This window comes from Vanellus vanellus, assembly GCF_965231255.1.
Source record: "Vanellus vanellus genome assembly, chromosome: 11".
NCBI lineage: Eukaryota > Metazoa > Chordata > Aves > Charadriiformes > Charadriidae > Vanellus > Vanellus vanellus.
This window is the reverse complement of record NC_138916.1, coordinates 15,452,244-15,470,185: the sequence shown is the minus strand read 5'-3', so window position 1 is coordinate 15,470,185 and position 17,942 is coordinate 15,452,244. Positions and strand designations below refer to the sequence as shown.

The 17,942-nt window shown below is 43.5% G+C and overlaps 1 protein-coding gene across 1 annotated transcript in view; it reads left to right on the top strand.

Annotated features, from left to right (window-relative positions):
* Nucleotides 1–708: 708 nt before the first annotated feature.
* CEMIP (cell migration inducing hyaluronidase 1) overlaps nucleotides 709–17,942 on the top strand; it is a gene marked incomplete at both ends in the record, with an annotated part of 54,184 nt that continues 36,950 nt past the window's right edge. The window contains 10 exons of the mRNA XM_082489037.1: nucleotides 709–784; nucleotides 3,717–3,869; nucleotides 4,541–4,679; nucleotides 5,464–5,700; nucleotides 6,085–6,264; nucleotides 10,315–10,385; nucleotides 11,127–11,222; nucleotides 11,852–11,973; nucleotides 14,180–14,321; nucleotides 15,164–15,355. Coding sequence (XP_082345163.1) covers nucleotides 709–784; nucleotides 3,717–3,869; nucleotides 4,541–4,679; nucleotides 5,464–5,700; nucleotides 6,085–6,264; nucleotides 10,315–10,385; nucleotides 11,127–11,222; nucleotides 11,852–11,973; nucleotides 14,180–14,321; nucleotides 15,164–15,355 — 1,408 coding nt within the window. The remainder of the gene's footprint in view (nucleotides 785–3,716; nucleotides 3,870–4,540; nucleotides 4,680–5,463; nucleotides 5,701–6,084; nucleotides 6,265–10,314; nucleotides 10,386–11,126; nucleotides 11,223–11,851; nucleotides 11,974–14,179; nucleotides 14,322–15,163; nucleotides 15,356–17,942) is intronic.

The following is a 17,942-nucleotide window of genomic DNA, read 5'->3' as shown; positions in this document are numbered from 1 at the left end:
TTGACTTTCATGACACTGCTTGTTTGTTTTTGCTGGGGGTTGGCTATGGAAGAAACGAAAACAACATTAGGTAGACTGGTTTCAAAAGCAGCTTTTGGTTTTGCAAGAAAATTCTGGGCTGGCACGTTAAATAGACAATGTTTTCTTGGATCTGAAATCTAAGAAACTGCGTGCTTCAGACTGGAAGTGCGAGTAGGGTTTATCTTGGGGGTGCGCAAGACACCCTGGCTGAAAACGTGTGGGTAGCACGGGGAGAGAGAGGTGCCGTTGAAAGGTTACTCCATGAAAATTTGTCACTCTGCAAATGCCTTCTCTGTTGTGTTTCATTACGTTTTTGCACATGTGAATATTCAGCCCTAGAGAGTCTCGACACGGGATGTGTTTATACCGCATTCCAAAGGCGTTTTTGGTTACATCTGGTGGTTGCTTTCTGAGTGTCTATTTGGATTCCCAAGTGGGTTTATCCTAAATCAAACAAAGGGTGAGGAGCTGCCCTTGGTTTCTTGCTCTGTTTGGGCTGGTCCCAAAGCAGGGTGAAGGTGTTCTCGGCCGTAGAGCTGAACGGGAGTGGATGTGGGCTGCCATAGAGCTGGATATAACCTTTGTTGTGCAGTGAATGGTTTTTGCATGAACTGGAACCAAAAAGTGACATTTGCCTGATATTCCTTCTTCACAGGTATCCACCCAGAGAATTAAAAATCCTGAAGAATGGCTCTACCTACCTCCAAGCATCTTGCCGAAAATTTCATCTTTCTTCTGTTTGTAATCTCTTCTGTAAGCACAGGTAAGTTTTCCTGCCGTGGGGAAAAAGGGCATTGTTTGTAACACTATTTTTAAATAAAGACATTGCTGGTTTAGATTGAGCAGCTTTTCACTCTTCTTTGTATTAGAAGAGTCAAAAGCAGAGTGCGAACACTCAGGAAAAAGCAGTTTTCTCATGTGCCAATACTCCCGATGGAGGGCAGCTGGAGTAGCAAAGGCTGAAACTTCTGAGCAGGTGAAAGTACCCTCAGGAATCCCTCAGGCTCTGCCACGCGTTCTTAAAACAAGCCCAGATCCAACCAACCGCCACAAAGAAATAACAAAAGAAACCTCAGGTCCTAATAGCTGTGGCTGCGGGAGGTGAAGTGGAGCCTTTTGTTGCATTGCCCAAGCCCAGATGTGGACAGCAAAAAGCTCTCCACATCTGGGCTGGGACATCCCTGCCCCTCGGGGTTTGTCCCTTCCAAGCAGCCTTTTTCCTAAGAGGTTAGGGGAAAGGGGAAAGGGAAGCTGGATATACGTATTCTAAACAGAGCTAATTTCAGGGTTTGTATTTGTTTAGAACAGAGAGACCGTGAGTCTTGCCCCAAACGCTGCAGCTGCATGAAGCAAGCTTTCATTGCCATGCTCAGGCCCTTTTGGTCAAGAAGCAAAACATTCAGTTAATTCCTCGTGCTGGGTAGAAGTTGCACTCTTATTTAAAAAATGACAGTGAGAGTAATAGTCCAAGGTGGCAAGGTAGCTGGAGCAGCCGGCAGAAGATGCTCAGCCCTCCGGTGTCCTTGGCGCAGCGGATGCGGGTGCTGTGCACGGCTCTGGCTCTCTGCTACAAATTGGTTAATGAAATTGGGAATTCGGGTCCTTTGTTCTGGCCCGTGTTGGCTTTTGCTGCTTGTCATCCCAATCAGCAGCGTAAATTCCTCTTGATTTCCCCTTAGGCTTCGCGGTCTACCTCTCTGTTTCTAAATAATGAATTTTGGGGGCGCGAGTCATCTTTTGAGACTGCAGGAAGCTCCTTTGGACACTAACATAGCCAAGTAAATGGAAAAATGAACAAGCTTTTATCCTGTCCACTTAATCTAGTTGATAAATTATACCTCTACATTTGAATCAGTTCTTTTGGTTTTATTTAGCTTCTCATTATGAGCAAATTTGTCTATTCTCCTTATTCCTATGGGAATAGCAGCTCATTTTTTTTAATTTGTTGTCAGTGTGTATTACAGTTATATTTGAACATTTATTTACAATGCAAGTCCCATTTTCTGCCTGAAATATTTATCTTTTCCAACTCTTATTAATTCTGTGTGTCTTCTGTGGGAACCCAGAAACTCCTTCTTATTTTCCTCAATTACTATAAATGGAAAAGGTGCCTCTGACATTACTGATATACTTCCAATTTCCAGCTGCCACGAGTCATATCAAAATCAGGTCCCGGCTGTTTATCAGTATTTGACTCGCTACCTGGTAGATTATTAGCCCTCTCGGATTTGATCACTTCACGTATATGGAAAAAGTTTGCAGAGAGCCCAGGCCTGTGTTGCCCACAAGAAACGTCCCTTGCCTACCCTGAACAGCTGGTATTTAGTGGGTCTCTGGAGACATTAAGGTAGTGGCTGGTCCAATTCTATTGTTTTCTTAAGACACGAAACTGGTGGAGGAATCTGAGAGGAAACTGAATGCAGATGGACAGATTTTGTTTCTGTTGCTGTGGAATTACAGATGTCCCTCAGGTTTCGCAGTGGCAGCACACAACAGCTCGCCGTCAACTACACCAGCACCGGGACATGTTTCCTTGCATGGATTCACGTCGTTGTTCTTTCCGTGAACTGAATGCATTAGTATCTGTGGGGCAAAACCCACCCAACCGTACCGTAGTTTGTGCCATAGCAATAACCCTGCTGAAGTCAGGGGTCTGTCCCATCTCTATTATCATTGATTTGTGGATCCTGTAGTTTTCCTGTGGTGTTTTTGTTTTAAAGGGTACAAATTGGACAGCTGGTGAGAACTCCCAGCCCCTTCTGAGGGCAAAGGGCTCACTGTTCAAACTTCCACTGACCTCAGCCTCCTAGGATTAGAAAGGTTTCTACCCCCAGCAAATATGCATCACACACGGGAGTCTCGCGCTCGCCGTTCTGTTGATTAGAGTAAGATGTGAGGCTCGCATATCGAGTGAGATTATATCAGAGAAATGTTTTATCTTAAGTAAATACTTACAGCATGAGACTCTTGGATTTGGTATGAGAGCCGTTTAGACTAACGCGTCATGACAGTCCGTAATCAAAGTTGTGTGCGGGGACTGGTGATGTGTGAAACCAAAGTGAACGAATCCTTATTGCTTCTGCCTGGAAAAGCTCACAAACCCAGAGTCTCTCTCTCGTGAGATTCCTGTTGCTCTCTGTTGCTGGCCGGACTGGTAATTCCCTGGTGCCTGGTGTTCTCATGTTCGTTCGAGCACTTTTACTTTCCATCTCAGTTGAAAACATAGCACGCAAACGTATTTTAACATCTTTACATTGAACAAAGCTTTTTAAACCTCACCGGTATTTTGGGGGCATTTTTAACAGTAGTCATTGTTTTATCCTTTCATCAACATCTTCCCTGGGCTTGTGAAAGGCTTTGTGTCTGGATGGTGTGAACAGAGCTGAACGTCACTGCAGGAAGGGCTCAGCTACAGCCTCTTCTCAGTTGTTTTCTGGAAACCGCACCCCTCGCAGTGCTCCTTTGCATCGGGTCACGGTTTTTTCCGTGCTTCCAGAAAACCATACAGCCTAAGCTGTTGTTTGTTTTCTCTTGGTCGTGACCCACATGCAGTCTGCTGCACTGAGGTATTGCTGTGTTCCAGGGAGTCAGCAAAGGGGGGTACTGAGAATGAGACTGTAAAGATGCCCAGATAAGGAGCTTTCCGTCTTGCACCGAACGAATGGTAACTGCCTTCACTCTCCATCTCTACCCAGCAGAAGCAGCTGTGACATGTCCTGATAAGGATCCTGAGCTAGAAATCTGGAACCCAGGTCACAACGAAGAGAACCGCGTTGAAATCCGTAATGGCAGGAAGCTCCTTCTCTCTTCTTCTGCGACTGTTCATTCCATCCACATCACCGACGGAGGTAAAACGTGCTGGTGGCAAGGCTGGCTGAAGGGAGCTTTCCACTGTGGCTATCGAAATCGCTCTGTCACATGCTGGGAGACCTTCCTGCTTCTTGCTGAGAACTGGGTGGCTACTGGACAAACCCAGCTTTAATTTGGTGCAAGCGTGGGTGGTAGCTGAGATGCTATCAGTGCCTTAGCCATTATAATATACCTATTTGCTGTCCTTTCTGGAGAATTTACAAAAGTACCTCAGTACGCTCATTAGTTCTACTTCTGCGATTTGCTTCAAAAATATTTTTTTACTAAGTTGTTGTCCCGATAACATCATACTGCAATAGTTGTGTTCCCAGGGTCTCAGGACAGGGCAGTTACATATGTGCCTCTCTGTCTCTAAGGACAGAGTCATAGTGTTGCTGGTGACTGCCAGCATGAATAGCTTTTATTCATCTTACCTCTGAATTTCTGTCTCGGTTTTGAATGAGTCCTCTTTCTCACAAGTCTTAATTACATTCTTCAAGAATTGGACTGAATAGAAAACATGTAATGTCTTTAAGATTTGTATTGAGAGCTGTTTTGGGGAGGAAAAGTAGATTTTTTTCAAAAAATGAGATGGGTTTTGCACAATGGTATCACAACCTCTAACGAGCTGCTGTGTGTTAAAGCAAATGTCATAACCTTTTCTGCTTAGGAAAACTGGTCATTAAAGATGATGTGCAGCCCATCATTTTGCGTACTAGACATATACTTATTGAACACGATGGAGAGTTACATATCGGCAGTGAGATGTGCCCATACCAAAGCAACGTGGTTATCATCTTATATGGGCGGTACGTATGCACAATAAAATATTATCTTCGAACTTTCTAGGATCCCTCTTCCACAACAAGGAACAAAATGTTCCTTAAAATTACATTTTTTTCAGCTATACTTATCATTAGCGCTCTGTGGAAAGTTCAGTAGCTTCTTAAACAATTTAAATGCCCTGTTAAAAATTGATGCGGTTTTGGTTCTGGTTTCAAATACTACTGGGAGATGAACATTGGGGTACTTGGGCATGCCAGAAAATCAGCATGCACCTGGCCATCACTCAAGCTGATGTTCCAGAATAACTCCAGAAGAGTTATTTTATTCTGAAAATTATCCCTAAACGTCCTTTCTTTCTGCATGAAAGTGGTGAGCTAAAGGATAATACATGCATGTCTTGCAGATTGCTACGTGGTGTCTTAGATTTTCAAGGACGCCAAAGGCGTATTTAACAATCACTAGACCTCCTAGCTCCCGGTTGGGGTCCTAACTTCCTCCAGAGTTCAAAAACACAAACACGTTCAGTCTGGGCTTCAGGCCTCTTGTGGCCTGGTTATAATGAATATAGCATATATAACCTGAGTTCCAGATTGCTGCTGGTCTTCCGTAGTTGATAGTACTATTTAAAATAATTTGTTTTCTGTGCAACGTTGCTGATGTGCAGTTGCTGATTCTTGGAGTAGCTGGAAGAAATACATTGCAAATCATGACATTTCTCTCCTTGGGCCATAGCAGAACAAGGGGAGAGGCTCCTTAACTGTCAGATACAAACCCCAAACTCGTTCCTTTCCTCCCTTCCTGGTGCAGAGCGGATGACGGCAGCCAGCCGAATCCCTACTTTGGGCAGAAGTATCTTGGAGTAAGTAAGGGCGGCACTCTTGAGATCCACGGAAAGAAAAAGCTGTCCTGGACTTTCTTAAACAAAACTCTTCATCCTGGTGGCATGGAAGAAGGTGGATATTACTTTGAAAGGAGCTGGGGCCATCGGGGTGTCATCGTCCATGTTATTGATCCAAAGACGGGGACAGTTGTCCATTCAGATCGGTGAGTGACTTTTCAGCTGTCTAGATGGGAGGATCTTGGGGAACAGGCTGGGGACAGCATCTCAGCAAGCTCAGAAACAACACATTTTAGCATCTTGTCCAAATGGGTGTTATTGCACGTATACGTAATTCTTTCTAGATCAGCAATCTCCAAAGCCAAAGAGTGAGTAGTGTTAGTACGTCGCTATCCTGTCAACTAGCGTTTAATCAATGTGGCTTAAGAGAAACCCCTAATATACCCTGTTAGACAAGTGCTTTTGCAACAGGATAATATCATTACTGTAAACTACACAAAAGAGTCATTTCTTTATAGCATTTGCTTTTCAGAGCACAAAGCTGCGATGCTCACTGAAGTAAACGTTTTTGGGTGGTTTTGTCATTTTAGGTTTGATACCTACAGAGCAAAAGAGGAAAGCATACGTCTTGCCCAGTATTTGGGCAGAGTTGCAAATGGCATGATCCTGTCGGTTGCAGTGAACGATGAAGGATCTAGAAACTTGGACGACTCGGCTAGGAAAGCAATGACCAAATTGGGCAGCAAGCATTTCCTCCACCTTGGGTTTAGGTATGTGCCAGTCCTGCCAGTTCTCCCAGCACAGAGGTTTTATTATGCTCCTGAGATGTCCAAATAATTCCACTTTCTCAAAGGCACAAAGTTCTTTCACATGGAGAAAAAAAAAAATAAAAAAGGGAAACTTCTCAATGTGAAGTTTTAGCAGTTAATCAGATCGTTTAAGATGCACTCAATGTCTATATTGGGTATTTTTATTAGCAAATTGAGGAATAGCGTATGATTCACATTAAAAAAGATGTTTTTCCAAGATATTGGTCCCAAAAGTTACTTGTTCCAATTTATTTTCAAGCCGTCCCCCAAAGATTTAAGAAGCATTTCTGCATACGCACAGTGGACTGTATGGGCTGAACATCAAGGAGGGTAGAATAACGGCCATGTAACCCTGGCTAAATGCGTATAGACACACATACAGCATGTTCTTCAGCTTGGCCAATACATATTTGGGGACGCGTGCAGCACAGAAATTTAGCATGCATGAATTTATGTTGTGGACTGCAAATCATTCTGTGGCCAATACAGTGTCTATTTTGGCACACACAGTGTTGAGAATATTTGCTATTTACCCAACCGTAGCCATTATATTTTTTGTGTTTATCTGAATTTATGTAGGCTTTTTTGTTTTGTTTTAAGAGGCACTAAGAGGGTCACTGCAGAACATGAAAAAAAAATCTGCCTAGTAGGGAGAAGTGATTCAATACAGCAGTCTGTGGGAACAGAGAAGTGTCAGCTGGGCACGTGCAGATGGAATAAGGTTTGGGGTGGCTGAGGAAGAGGTTGTGTCAAATATTACAGGGACTCCTGTGCATCAGATAATGCATTTCAAAGAATCAACCAAAGCTGCAGAAATAGTGTCCAAAACCAGGTCATCTTCATCAGTGCAATGTTTGCTCTCAAATATCCAGAACCCGTCTTAAAGCCCAGTAGTCTGCTGGGTTTCTTTTCAAAGACTAAAATTAGGGAAACAGAAAAAGATTTTTTTAACATTTTACTTTTTTTTTTTTTTTTCCCAATTGTGCAACAGGAAGAAATTGATGGGTTTTGCATATGTTTAGAAAAGTAAATTGCACTTGGTGTTTTTAGGCTGCTGTGGTGTTTTAATGGTAGTTTCTCACTTCTTTGCAACAAATGCTTATAATGGAAATAGCACAGAAATTCATCCATGGAAGTGTGACTTTAAACATTGCTATTGTTTTCAGTCAAAAAGCTAATCCTTGCCACGCTGTTATCTGAAATACCACAGTATTTCCTTATATAAATAATAGGGACATTGTGGGTACCATAATGTGGTAGCAGTTGGTAAATGTTGTGTCCCACCAGCATACTGGTATGTAGAAAAATACCTGCATCTTGCTGCATTACTTAAAAGACTGTATTTTTAGGAGTGTTCTCAGTGTTTAAGTTCATCAACTTTCAAAAAAACCCCACCATTGTCTGGATGGCAGCTGGATCCAGAGTGACAAAGGCAGTTATATGGCAAAGTGGAAGACAGGCAACTTTGTCAGATGTACCCAAGCTTCTCTCCTTAGACAAATTGAACTGCCCCTTCGCTTTCGTGTAGCAAGATATAGACATGTTTCAGGCACATCTATAACTATGAATAAGGATGTATATACCTGACAGGTGCTTTTCATAAAATTTTGGACGATCTTAAAAAAGATAATGCTCAGGACGAGAAAATTACACATACACGTACATACTTTAACCCGTATGGCAAAGGAAGGCTCTGTCAGAGGAGTGTGGATGGATTTTTCTTCCTAGCATGCCCATGTACGCGTTCTCACCGCTCACTGCTTGGCACCCAGGGCTTGCTGGCCACTCCTGCGGAGTTCTGGCTGTCAGATCTTCCCGGCTCCCTGCGGATGGCTGGGGCTGACCGTGGCATCACTGAGACAATCACGGTGTAAGCCCCAGGTAGTAATTTGGCTTAGGAAATTTCTATTTCCCGTTTCGTGAGGTGCCACTTGAGCCAGGCTATTCAGCCGTAGACGGGGTTGTTTTCTCACCGGGGTGTGGTGGGGGTTATATGGACAAATTCCTGTCTATCTCCAGTTGCTCCGTATTCAGCCAGATTGCAAAGTTGTGCAACTCCCCCTTGCTGTAGAAGAGCCAATGAGAAATGCTGATTTAACCAAAAATGTTTCTGTGCTCCTGGCATCTCTTTCAGTTGCCTATTTGCTGAGTCCAGAACATTAGGAATGAAAGGAAAACCTTGCATTCCTCCTCTATTGTAGTCCTTTTGAAAAGTGAGTTTGCTCTTTTAAGCATGAGCTTTTTTTCTTCCCCCCCTTCTACTAATAAATTAAAAGAAAGCCTTTCAGCGCTTGATGACACAGTTATTCTCTTTGGAATCCCACCCAAATGTCACCGGTTTGGCTCTGGATTTACTGGTCCCTTCATTTCATATAGCCCAAACAGATAGCATGTGTCCCTATGTGTAAGGGTTGAATGACTTTAAACACATTTTTAGTGAAGAAATAACTGGGAGAAACGAGTATTTTAACATACGAAATCGGGCCAAACCTTGAGCTGCAGAACTAGCTGGCTTCTTATTCTTTAGATTATTTTTCAGATTATATTGCAGCCATCATCTTTTTTGTTTGTCATTTGTTTCAAATTTGATGACCCCCCAAAAATTAAATAATAATAATAGTAATAATAATAATAATAAAAAAAGTATCTTGCCTGCTGAGTGATAAAGTGTCCTTCCTGCCCCCATCCCCCTTCTCTCCCTGGATGGAGATCACAGCCCGGCAAAGCCTTCGGCAGTTGGCGCACAGGCAAGTTTTCCAGCAGGAGCATCTGGCTCGCTGGCAGGCTCCCGAGGCAGTTGTGCTGGCAGCTTCTGCTGAGCCTGTCCTGCGCTGGGGCCGAGGACGCGCCGCTGGGACTGCCTCCCCTTGAGGAGCCGTGTCCGGTGCATGCGTGGGACCTCGGCACGGCATGGGGTGCACCAGTCCTCCCGGAGTCCGCTCCTGCTGACCCCAAAGCCCGGGGCTGCGAATCCCAGCAAAGCCCAGCTCACGCCAGTGGTGATCTGTGTGTGTGTTAGTGGCTATCTGTCAACGTCTGTACATGTCTTCTTCTGGAGTCCCAGAGGGGTTTGTAACTTCGCTTATACCAGCAGACAGTAAACGTAAGGTGACCTGCAAGACTCAAGGGTGAATCTTGATGCAATTGAAATCACTGGCTATTTATACCTATAGAGACAAGATTTAATCTGTGGGGCTGTTTGCTAAATTCAGGGTCCCTACAGGATCCCTACCACCCTGAAAGCCTATTTGTTATTCTGTTAGTCATTAAGAGCAGATATGCCTGAACTTCTTCTATTTGAAAGATAAAACTCCCTCCTGACCCCGACTAATTGGGTTCACCTCCAAGGCTGGGATGCTCTTTAGCCTCCGTCTCCGTTGCTTACTCATCCATGTGGGTCATTCTCCAGTGTTGCTGATAGCTATTGAACCGACTCAACCAATACCCATCAGGCGGTAATGAACTTACTTCTGACATAGGATCAGATTTGAACAGACAATTCAGACTCATAAAACTTTATTCCTGTCCAATGTTCAAAATGAGGAAACCAGATATTGCCCTTTGCTGGCCAGTCCGCCTATTAGAAATACTCAGAGGTCATTCCAAAGACAATTGTGATATACAAGGATTCAGCATGAGCTAAATTTATTTAAGCAGAAGTGGCCTCTTTTCATGTTCTTTAGTGTGTGCGCGCACGTGAAAGGTTTTCAGGCTCCCCCAAGGAATTGCCAGCATCCCCTGGGTCTGTCACACACAGCCTCTTTTAACACTCGTTTAAAGGAGAAACACACTTGTTACAGGAGTGTATTAAGCAGGGATTTGTCTTCAAAATTCCATCTTTTCTATTTACTGAAGAAATATAGCATTAAGATATTTTTAATATTAACTAAGCTGCTTTTCACACTAATCGGACTGCTTTGAATACGATGCCCCTGAGAAATGCAAGAACATCGTGCTGTAAAAAATATGCACCTCATACATGACATAACGTGTTCATTTCTCATTTTCCAGGCACCCATGGAGTTTTATTACCGTTAAAGGAAATCCCTCCTCTTCTGTTGAAGACCACATTGAATATCAAGGTAATTCATGCACAAAATGCTGGCTTGGCATTATCTCTGGAAGTTATTGGGAGTTATGGCTGAGGTTAATTTGGTCAATGGTGTTTTCACTCGACGCTGCATTACATCAAAGCCATGAACAACTCACAGTTGGACGTATTTAATTGAACGCTCTCTGTGTATATTGCTTCTTTCCATTAATGCAGCTGAAGCAGCTGAGTGGGGCATAAACCAGGTTATCCAAACCCTGAGATAAAAGGTGAGACCCTGCACCACTGCAAATCCATGTAACTGCTGAGCTTGGACTCTGCCTCTCTTTGACACAAAGCTATGGAACAAACCCAGTTCACACCAGCTGAAAATTTAATCAGTGTATCCTGCATTGGTAACCTCAAATACTCCTGCAAAACCATTTTCTTGCAAGCTGAAGACTTTTGAGGCTGTGTCTTTTAATGACATTTTCAAGAGCAGCTAATAACATGGCTTGCTACAACATCAAATTAAAATAGCAATGTATTACAAATCTTTTTTTTTTTTTTAATCCTCTCTTGATTTTTGAAGATTTTTCCTCCCGATTATCCAAGCAGTTATAAAAGTGTCTGAAGCCTCATTCCAAGATCAGTAAATTTTTCTGGAAGCTGTGCAGGACTAATTCTGGCTAATGTAGCCAACATATGCGAACACACATGTGGACCATTACCTTTTCAGTTCTGATTGTTATTGATTGCATTCAGTGATATTACCAATGTTTGTTTTTTTCAGGTCACAAAGGGTCAGCTGTGGCCAAAGTATTCAAACTATTCAAAGCTGAGAATGGAGAACACTTTAACGTCTCTTCGACTAGTGAATGGGTTCAAGGTAAGAGGTCTGTTGTGCCATTTAACTCAGTGGTAGACAGTTGACAAATAGGGTGAATCATCCTTTTTATTGCAATACTTTTCCATTTGGGAAGAGTGGACTTGCTAGCTGCTGTTTACGCCTCCGCTAACCTAAGTGAAGAACACGCACGGATTCTTTCCCCAATTGTCTCCAGGACTCTGAATAACTGGGATCCTTTTTCCTTTACTGCACCGGGTATGACATTCCATCTCTTATGATTTAAGAGATCACACACAACCTCTTACTTCTTTTAACTGCATAGTCATCATGTCCATGTTTCAGACAACATACAGTAACTGGTCGTAACTTGATCTGAAGATCAGAAAAGGCAGCTAAGGAGGACACAGATCCAAAATCCATACCTATTAATAATGCTCCTACCGCATACTCCAATTATGTAGCTTTTAATAACTCTGCTCTTCCTTGGCTGGTTACACTTCACAGCATCATTACAAGCGGCTGACAGACTGGCAGGAAGAGGCAGGAATCAGATCATCAGTGAAGAAACTTGTGAATGATATCTGAGATCATATTACGCTTCGTGCATTTTTGCTGCATTCGTTAAGCTTGACTTGCAAATGACTTTTCTTGTTTGCACTTGTCTCCAGATGTAGAATGGACAGAGTGGTTTCAGAAGCCTGATAAAGCAAGATCTAAGGACGTGGAGAAGCTTTCTGACTTCAAAGCTGCTCATCCTGATAAAATCTGTAGGCAACCCATTGACATCCAGGTAGGCACGCTTACCGCTCGCTTTAGAGGGGCGAGTCCTCTTTGCACTGACACTGCGTCCCAAAACAATTGTGCTTGTCAGAAATTTTTGTTCCTTAATAAAAGACGCCGATTATTTTACTGCTCTAACACATAACCAACAAGATCTGGTATCCAGTCTTGTATCATTCTGAGACAAAAGGTTATAGAATTGAGCTCCTTTCAGTAAATTCTGGCTTCTGGCGTGAAAAGGAGTACAGATGGGGTCATGGACAGCACAGATGCTGTCATGAAATATGTGGTTCCCCACTGGAAGATTAAAAAGAAAAAACACATGATAATTTCAAGGTTTTCAAATGGTCCTGGAATGGACTGCCCCTAAAAAATTAATCATGAAAAGTAATGAGATGGTAAAGCTACCAGCTGTAGTAGGTTGGGAAAAATATCGGTGAGCTTCCAACCATTTCTTGGAGTCAATTGGTTTTTTTCAGTGGAAAGAGATTTGAATTATGTTCGGGGCTAAACATTATAATTATGCCGTCAGGGCAGCACGCTGAGGAGAAATCATATACATTCTCTGAGACTGCAAAGGACTAAAAAAAAAAAAGGCAAACCCCAAGCTTTTTTTTACATATGTTCACCATATACTTTATATGTCTACCTGGTAAAACAACTACAGCAGAGGCACTGCCTCACAAACGACAATAAAATACTTCATATCTGTGGGAGGCTGAACCTAAGGTTCCTGCATACTTCGAACCAGTGGAGTTCTCCTTATTCACAAGAATGCGGCTATTGAAGTAAACGGGAATGCTGACAGTATGAGCGAAAGTTTCCAGGGCTAGACGTTATAAAGAATCTCCTCTTGAACAGAAAGGAAAAAACTGCCCTATAATTTTCTGCCAGGTCTTAGCAAATCCACATTCATTTCTGCTTCCATATACGTATATTAGAAGTGACAACTCAGTTCAAAACAGGGGTCAGCTGTTTGTTATGATACAGACCCTTCTAGCACGCGTGTTAAAAGGGAAACAAGAAAGATTCTTCTGTTCAAGAAACAAACCTTTTTTTTCTATTCTGTTAAAGTTACCTTTTTTTTTTTTTTTTTCTATGTGTATTAAAAGCTAGACAACATTTTTCAGTTTATCCTGCAGATCTTAGGGCAAATCCTCAGGTAGTGTAATCTGGTGTTGCTCATTGCTTTCATAAAGTTACACTGATTTATAGCAGCTGGCCTGCTCCAGCTATGCTACATATGAGAAAATTGAAGATATGATGATAATAACAGAAGCGCAGCACAGCCAGAGGCACATTCCTTCGGCTGACAGTGCTAATCCTATACGTGGCGGCGGGGTATGTGCATTAACAAGGAAGGTTTGCACGAGTGAGAGAATCAGCATCAGACCCTTCATTGAAAGACGGCTTATCTCCTGGTGCCGTGTTAAAACGCACGTGATATTTGGCTTGCCCAACGCAATGCATCGCATTTTTGTGAAAGGGTCAAGAGAATTGCAAGCTGTAGAGCCGGACTGTGAAATTTCACATGACCGTGAGGGGTGACATTGCCCCAGCAGGAACACAGAAGAGGCTACGTGTCGCGCTGCTTTTTGGTACGATACAGCCTTTTTTCTCAAGGCAGCTCTACGGGCTGGTACTTGTACGTCGGAAAAGGCCACCTCTTCTTGTTCCCTTTGGAGCAATGAGTATTGGAGCAGCTTTGGGTTTTTTCTTACAGTGACACTGATCCATGCAAAGAAGAAATAAGACCCCACCTCTTTCTTCTGCGAGGTTCAGGCACAGCCTGGGCACAAGCGATGGAACGAGTGCGGTGAAGAGGCTTGAAACCATGAGTTCATTTGGGTACAAACATCTGTGTTCCGTGTTTTCATCTGCCCTCAAACCAACTGCAGAAGAAAATCTAGGGCACCAAGGCAGATGTTAGAGAAGCTCTGAATGCTCCTCCCAAAAAAGCACATGGTCTTAATATAGATGCAGGAGAAATGCATGCACTTAGCAATAATCTGTGCAGCTCGTGGATAAAATAGCTGTGTCTGAGCACCAGCTGGAGTGCTGGCTGGACAGGACACGTAACAGTCACCCTGTTTCGTTATACAACTGTTGGGCAGCACCCAAAACAAAGCAAAAGCCTCTTTTGATGGCATCAATGTTTTGGTGAAACCTCTTCACCTAAAGGTGTCACCTGTTTTAGATTTCTCTCCTCGTTCCAGGCAATGACGCTCGATGGAGCTAATTTAACAACGGAGGTTTTCTACAAGAGTGGCCACGATTACAGGTTTCTGTGCCACGGCAAGGACCAGACGGGCGAGGGCTGCCAGAACTACAGAGTACGGTTCCTGTGCGGCAGATCTGGTATGTGCTCCATGGTTGAAAGCCGGAGGTGGGCAAAGCAGAAATAGTGTCTTCCGATGACTGGCTCTTGTTCGGCATAAGAACAACTTGAGTAATTCCCCAAGCTAAAGCTTCGGCTGGACTATTGACACAAACACAGATAAAACAGCCGAAGATTTATCTCAGGAAAAATTCCTGAGCGCTAACAGAGGCAACAGGGTGGTGGCTCAAAAACCCGGCGAGGCTATGGCAAACACTTGGCAAGTCCCTCCCTGTAAATATCTTGTCTTTTGCTGAGGCATTTTGGGATGAGGCAGGATTAGTCAACCGGAGTGCGAGAAGACAACAGGTTTTGAAAGTAATAGTTTGTTTTGTAGTTATGAATTCCCACACCGCTGCCCCTAACCTGGTCATTAGACAGGTCATTAGGACTCTACGGCGCTCAGCTGGCAGGAAAAGGAGGGTGGAAGACGGGTGTTTTGCTGGAAAAAAGAGTCATTACGCTAAAGACCGCTTGGCTGCTGTAAATAACAGTGCCCAGCGCCCACAAGTGCTGCTGCTAAGTGGGTGTGGTGAAAAAGAGCCACTAAGAAATACATTTAAATTTAGTCCTGGGGAAGTGGAAAATCCACCTGCCTGCAACTGAAGGAAAACACTTTCTTGTTTGCTTGCTTTCCAAGCCAAACCCAGTAAAAAGAGTGTTTGGAAGAGTTAACTATTTTTTGTTGCGCGAGGAAATTATCACTTTTGGTGGCATTCCAGGCAAAAAAAAAAAAAAAAAAAAAAAAAAAAAAAAGCAAGCATTTTCTGATATTTCTGATAAGATTAACCGAATTCTCCACTTATCCATTTTTGATTTTCAGTGAAACCAAAGCTTACGGTAACCATTGACACCAATGTGAACAGCACGGTCCTGAATCTGGTGGATGATGTGAGCTCATGGCAACCCGGAGACCGGCTGGTGGTTGCAAGCACTGACTACTCCATGTACCAGGCGGAGGAGTTCCAAGTGCTGCCCTGCAAAGCCTGCAGAGCCACCCAGGTCAAGGTAGCAGGTAAGGTGCTTCAACTTGTCATGCTGGTGTTGCACTACCCAAATTCTGTCATGTGCACTGAGGTAACTCCATTTGGAATTGTAAAGATTTAAAAGACGCCTGAATTTGATGGCTAGTTTTTAGGTGCTCTTGGGAAACATACGCCTTCCGCGCGTGAAAACCATCTATCTTGAGTCTGGTTCCTTTCTGCCTTCCCTTTTCATAGCTGACGCCTTTTTTTTTTTTTTTTTTTTGTCCTCAAGTTCACTATTGAATGGATGTGTTTATTTAAGGGAAACAAATACAGGTCATGTATTTGAAATGTCCAATTTTACCTGACTGTATTTGAAAATGTATCACTCGCTAGAAAGCGGGAGATGAGCACAGCTGATCTGAAGAGTGAGCTAGGGCAGGAGCAGACCGAGAGAGACGGCAAGGCTATGAAGTAATGTGCAGCTGGCTATCTTCCGAAGAGAGTTATATTTAACAAGAACTGTAATCTTACATTTTAGAAATACTGTTTTGTACTACTGAAGCTACTGTTTCTCTTTTACTGTGTCTCTAGACGGCATTGCTTAGAGGTGATGTATGAGCCAAACATCTCTGGTGTCATGTGGCCAGCGGGTTGTCCTGGGCCACAGCTCTGGGGGAGATGGAGTTGGCAGAGTGCGGCCTGAGCTGAGCAGCTTTGCAGGGACACAGCATTTTTTTCTCTTGAAGGTGACTCGCTCAAATCCAGAACAAATTGCTTTTGAGGAAAAGACATTGCAGTGTAACAATTGTAAAGTGGCCTTCAGATACTATGTCCAATTAAGCAGCATAACCGTGATGAAGCACTGGCTATTACCGATATGAGCAAAAAAGTGAGATCCAGGGCGGGAGATTTGCATCTCCACTTGAGTCGGTGAAGTGGTCTTTTCCTTCTAGAACTAGATTTTGGCACAACGATAAACAGAGCATGGAAATACCACACGAACTGCCTCTTCTGTGAATAGATCGAGAACTTTTAACTGCTATAATTTACAGAAGCTATTTTACAATATAAAAGTATGTAACAGCTGAAGCTGTAGTTCAAAGGCAGCATCTGCCTGGTGGCAAATGATGTGTGCCAGGTTATCTTTTGCTTCCGCAGTGGCAATTGCTCCAGGCAGAGGTTTTGTCTGCATTTACAGTAAGGTCTTTCTGAGAAACCATGAGGGCTCTTGGAACATCCAATGCACTAGGGAGTTTGCTCAGTTCTGTGAAATGAACTACTTCGCCGTTGTCTCTGATGCAACATCTTCTGGAAGGTACGAATACACTTCCTTTGGCAACTGCCTCCCCACAGATCTCTAGCCATTCATTGTTGGATGGCCCGAGAGAGAGATGTTCATCAAGCCAAGAAAAATGTTATTTGCAGTTTGAATGTATCATAGACTTATGACTTAAAATGACTAGTACTTTCAAAGAAGACACATGTCCAAGTTGAATATTTTTCTTGAGCAACTTTTGAGCTATTGGAAAAACTGTACCAGACTAGTATGATACAAGTCACATCATGAAGATGATCTTGGAAGATCGTCAGTAAAAATAAAGATGACATAGGGATATTTCTCTTAGGCTTCCCATAATCTAATGGATCTGTGAAATCCATGTAATTACAGTTATCTTCTACAACAATGGCAACTAAGTTAGTTTAAGGAAATTAATAAAGGGTTAAAACCAACAAAAAAGTTCATGTGAATTTCAAGTACAGAAGCAGTGGAAACACTTGTTAAAGTAATTGTGCTCTTGGTCTCCGATTACTCTTTAAGAGAATTAGGACATTCCTTTTATTACCACAAACGACATGAACACCAGGGCCAAAGTCTGCCCTTACTTATATCCAGGCAACTCCATTGACGTCAATGGGATTTCACCGATTATATAAATCAAGGCAAAATCTGGTCCAATAATAAAAATCACATCCAACTTTTTTGTAACAACAGCACATTCACACTAGAAAATAAAATAATCTGCCTGATTCTAAGTTCGGTCCAGAAGAAATAAAACCCAGGCAAGGCTGAGCTCTCCCCTGGCTTTAGGAGCAGGAGGTCCCTGAGCTGCTCTATGCCCTGTGCCGTGACATGCAATTAGCCAGGATAAGGAGCGCTAATGAGCCAGGGGGTGGGTGCTCTCCACGCCTCCTCCCCTCCACGCTGCCCGCAGCTGCCCGCAGCCTGCACAGCTCTGCCTGCGCTGCCCCTGCCCTGCCAGGAGGGCGGCAGCACCGCGGTGATGGGTTCCGAGCTGTGCTCATCGCTGGAGGAGGCGAACGCCACTGCGCTGAGATCTTGGCTCGCGCCGAAACCTGCCCGTGCACGGGCGTGCGTGCATGACTCTCCCATGGTCAAGCGCTGAATTTGATGAAACTTGTTGGGATTCAATTAATTGCCCCACCGTTAAATAGGGCTTTAATTGTCCCAGCGGCTCACCATTGTGTCAGGCGGTGGGCTGCCCTCCCGCCTTAGCAGAGGTGAGCAGCCCCTGCGCAGCCTGTGCTCGTGCGGCTGCGTCGGGTTCTCCATCGCGTGCAGAAGACATCGTGATAAATGTCTGCCTGCCTTTCCCTATGTGAGATAGTCAAGAT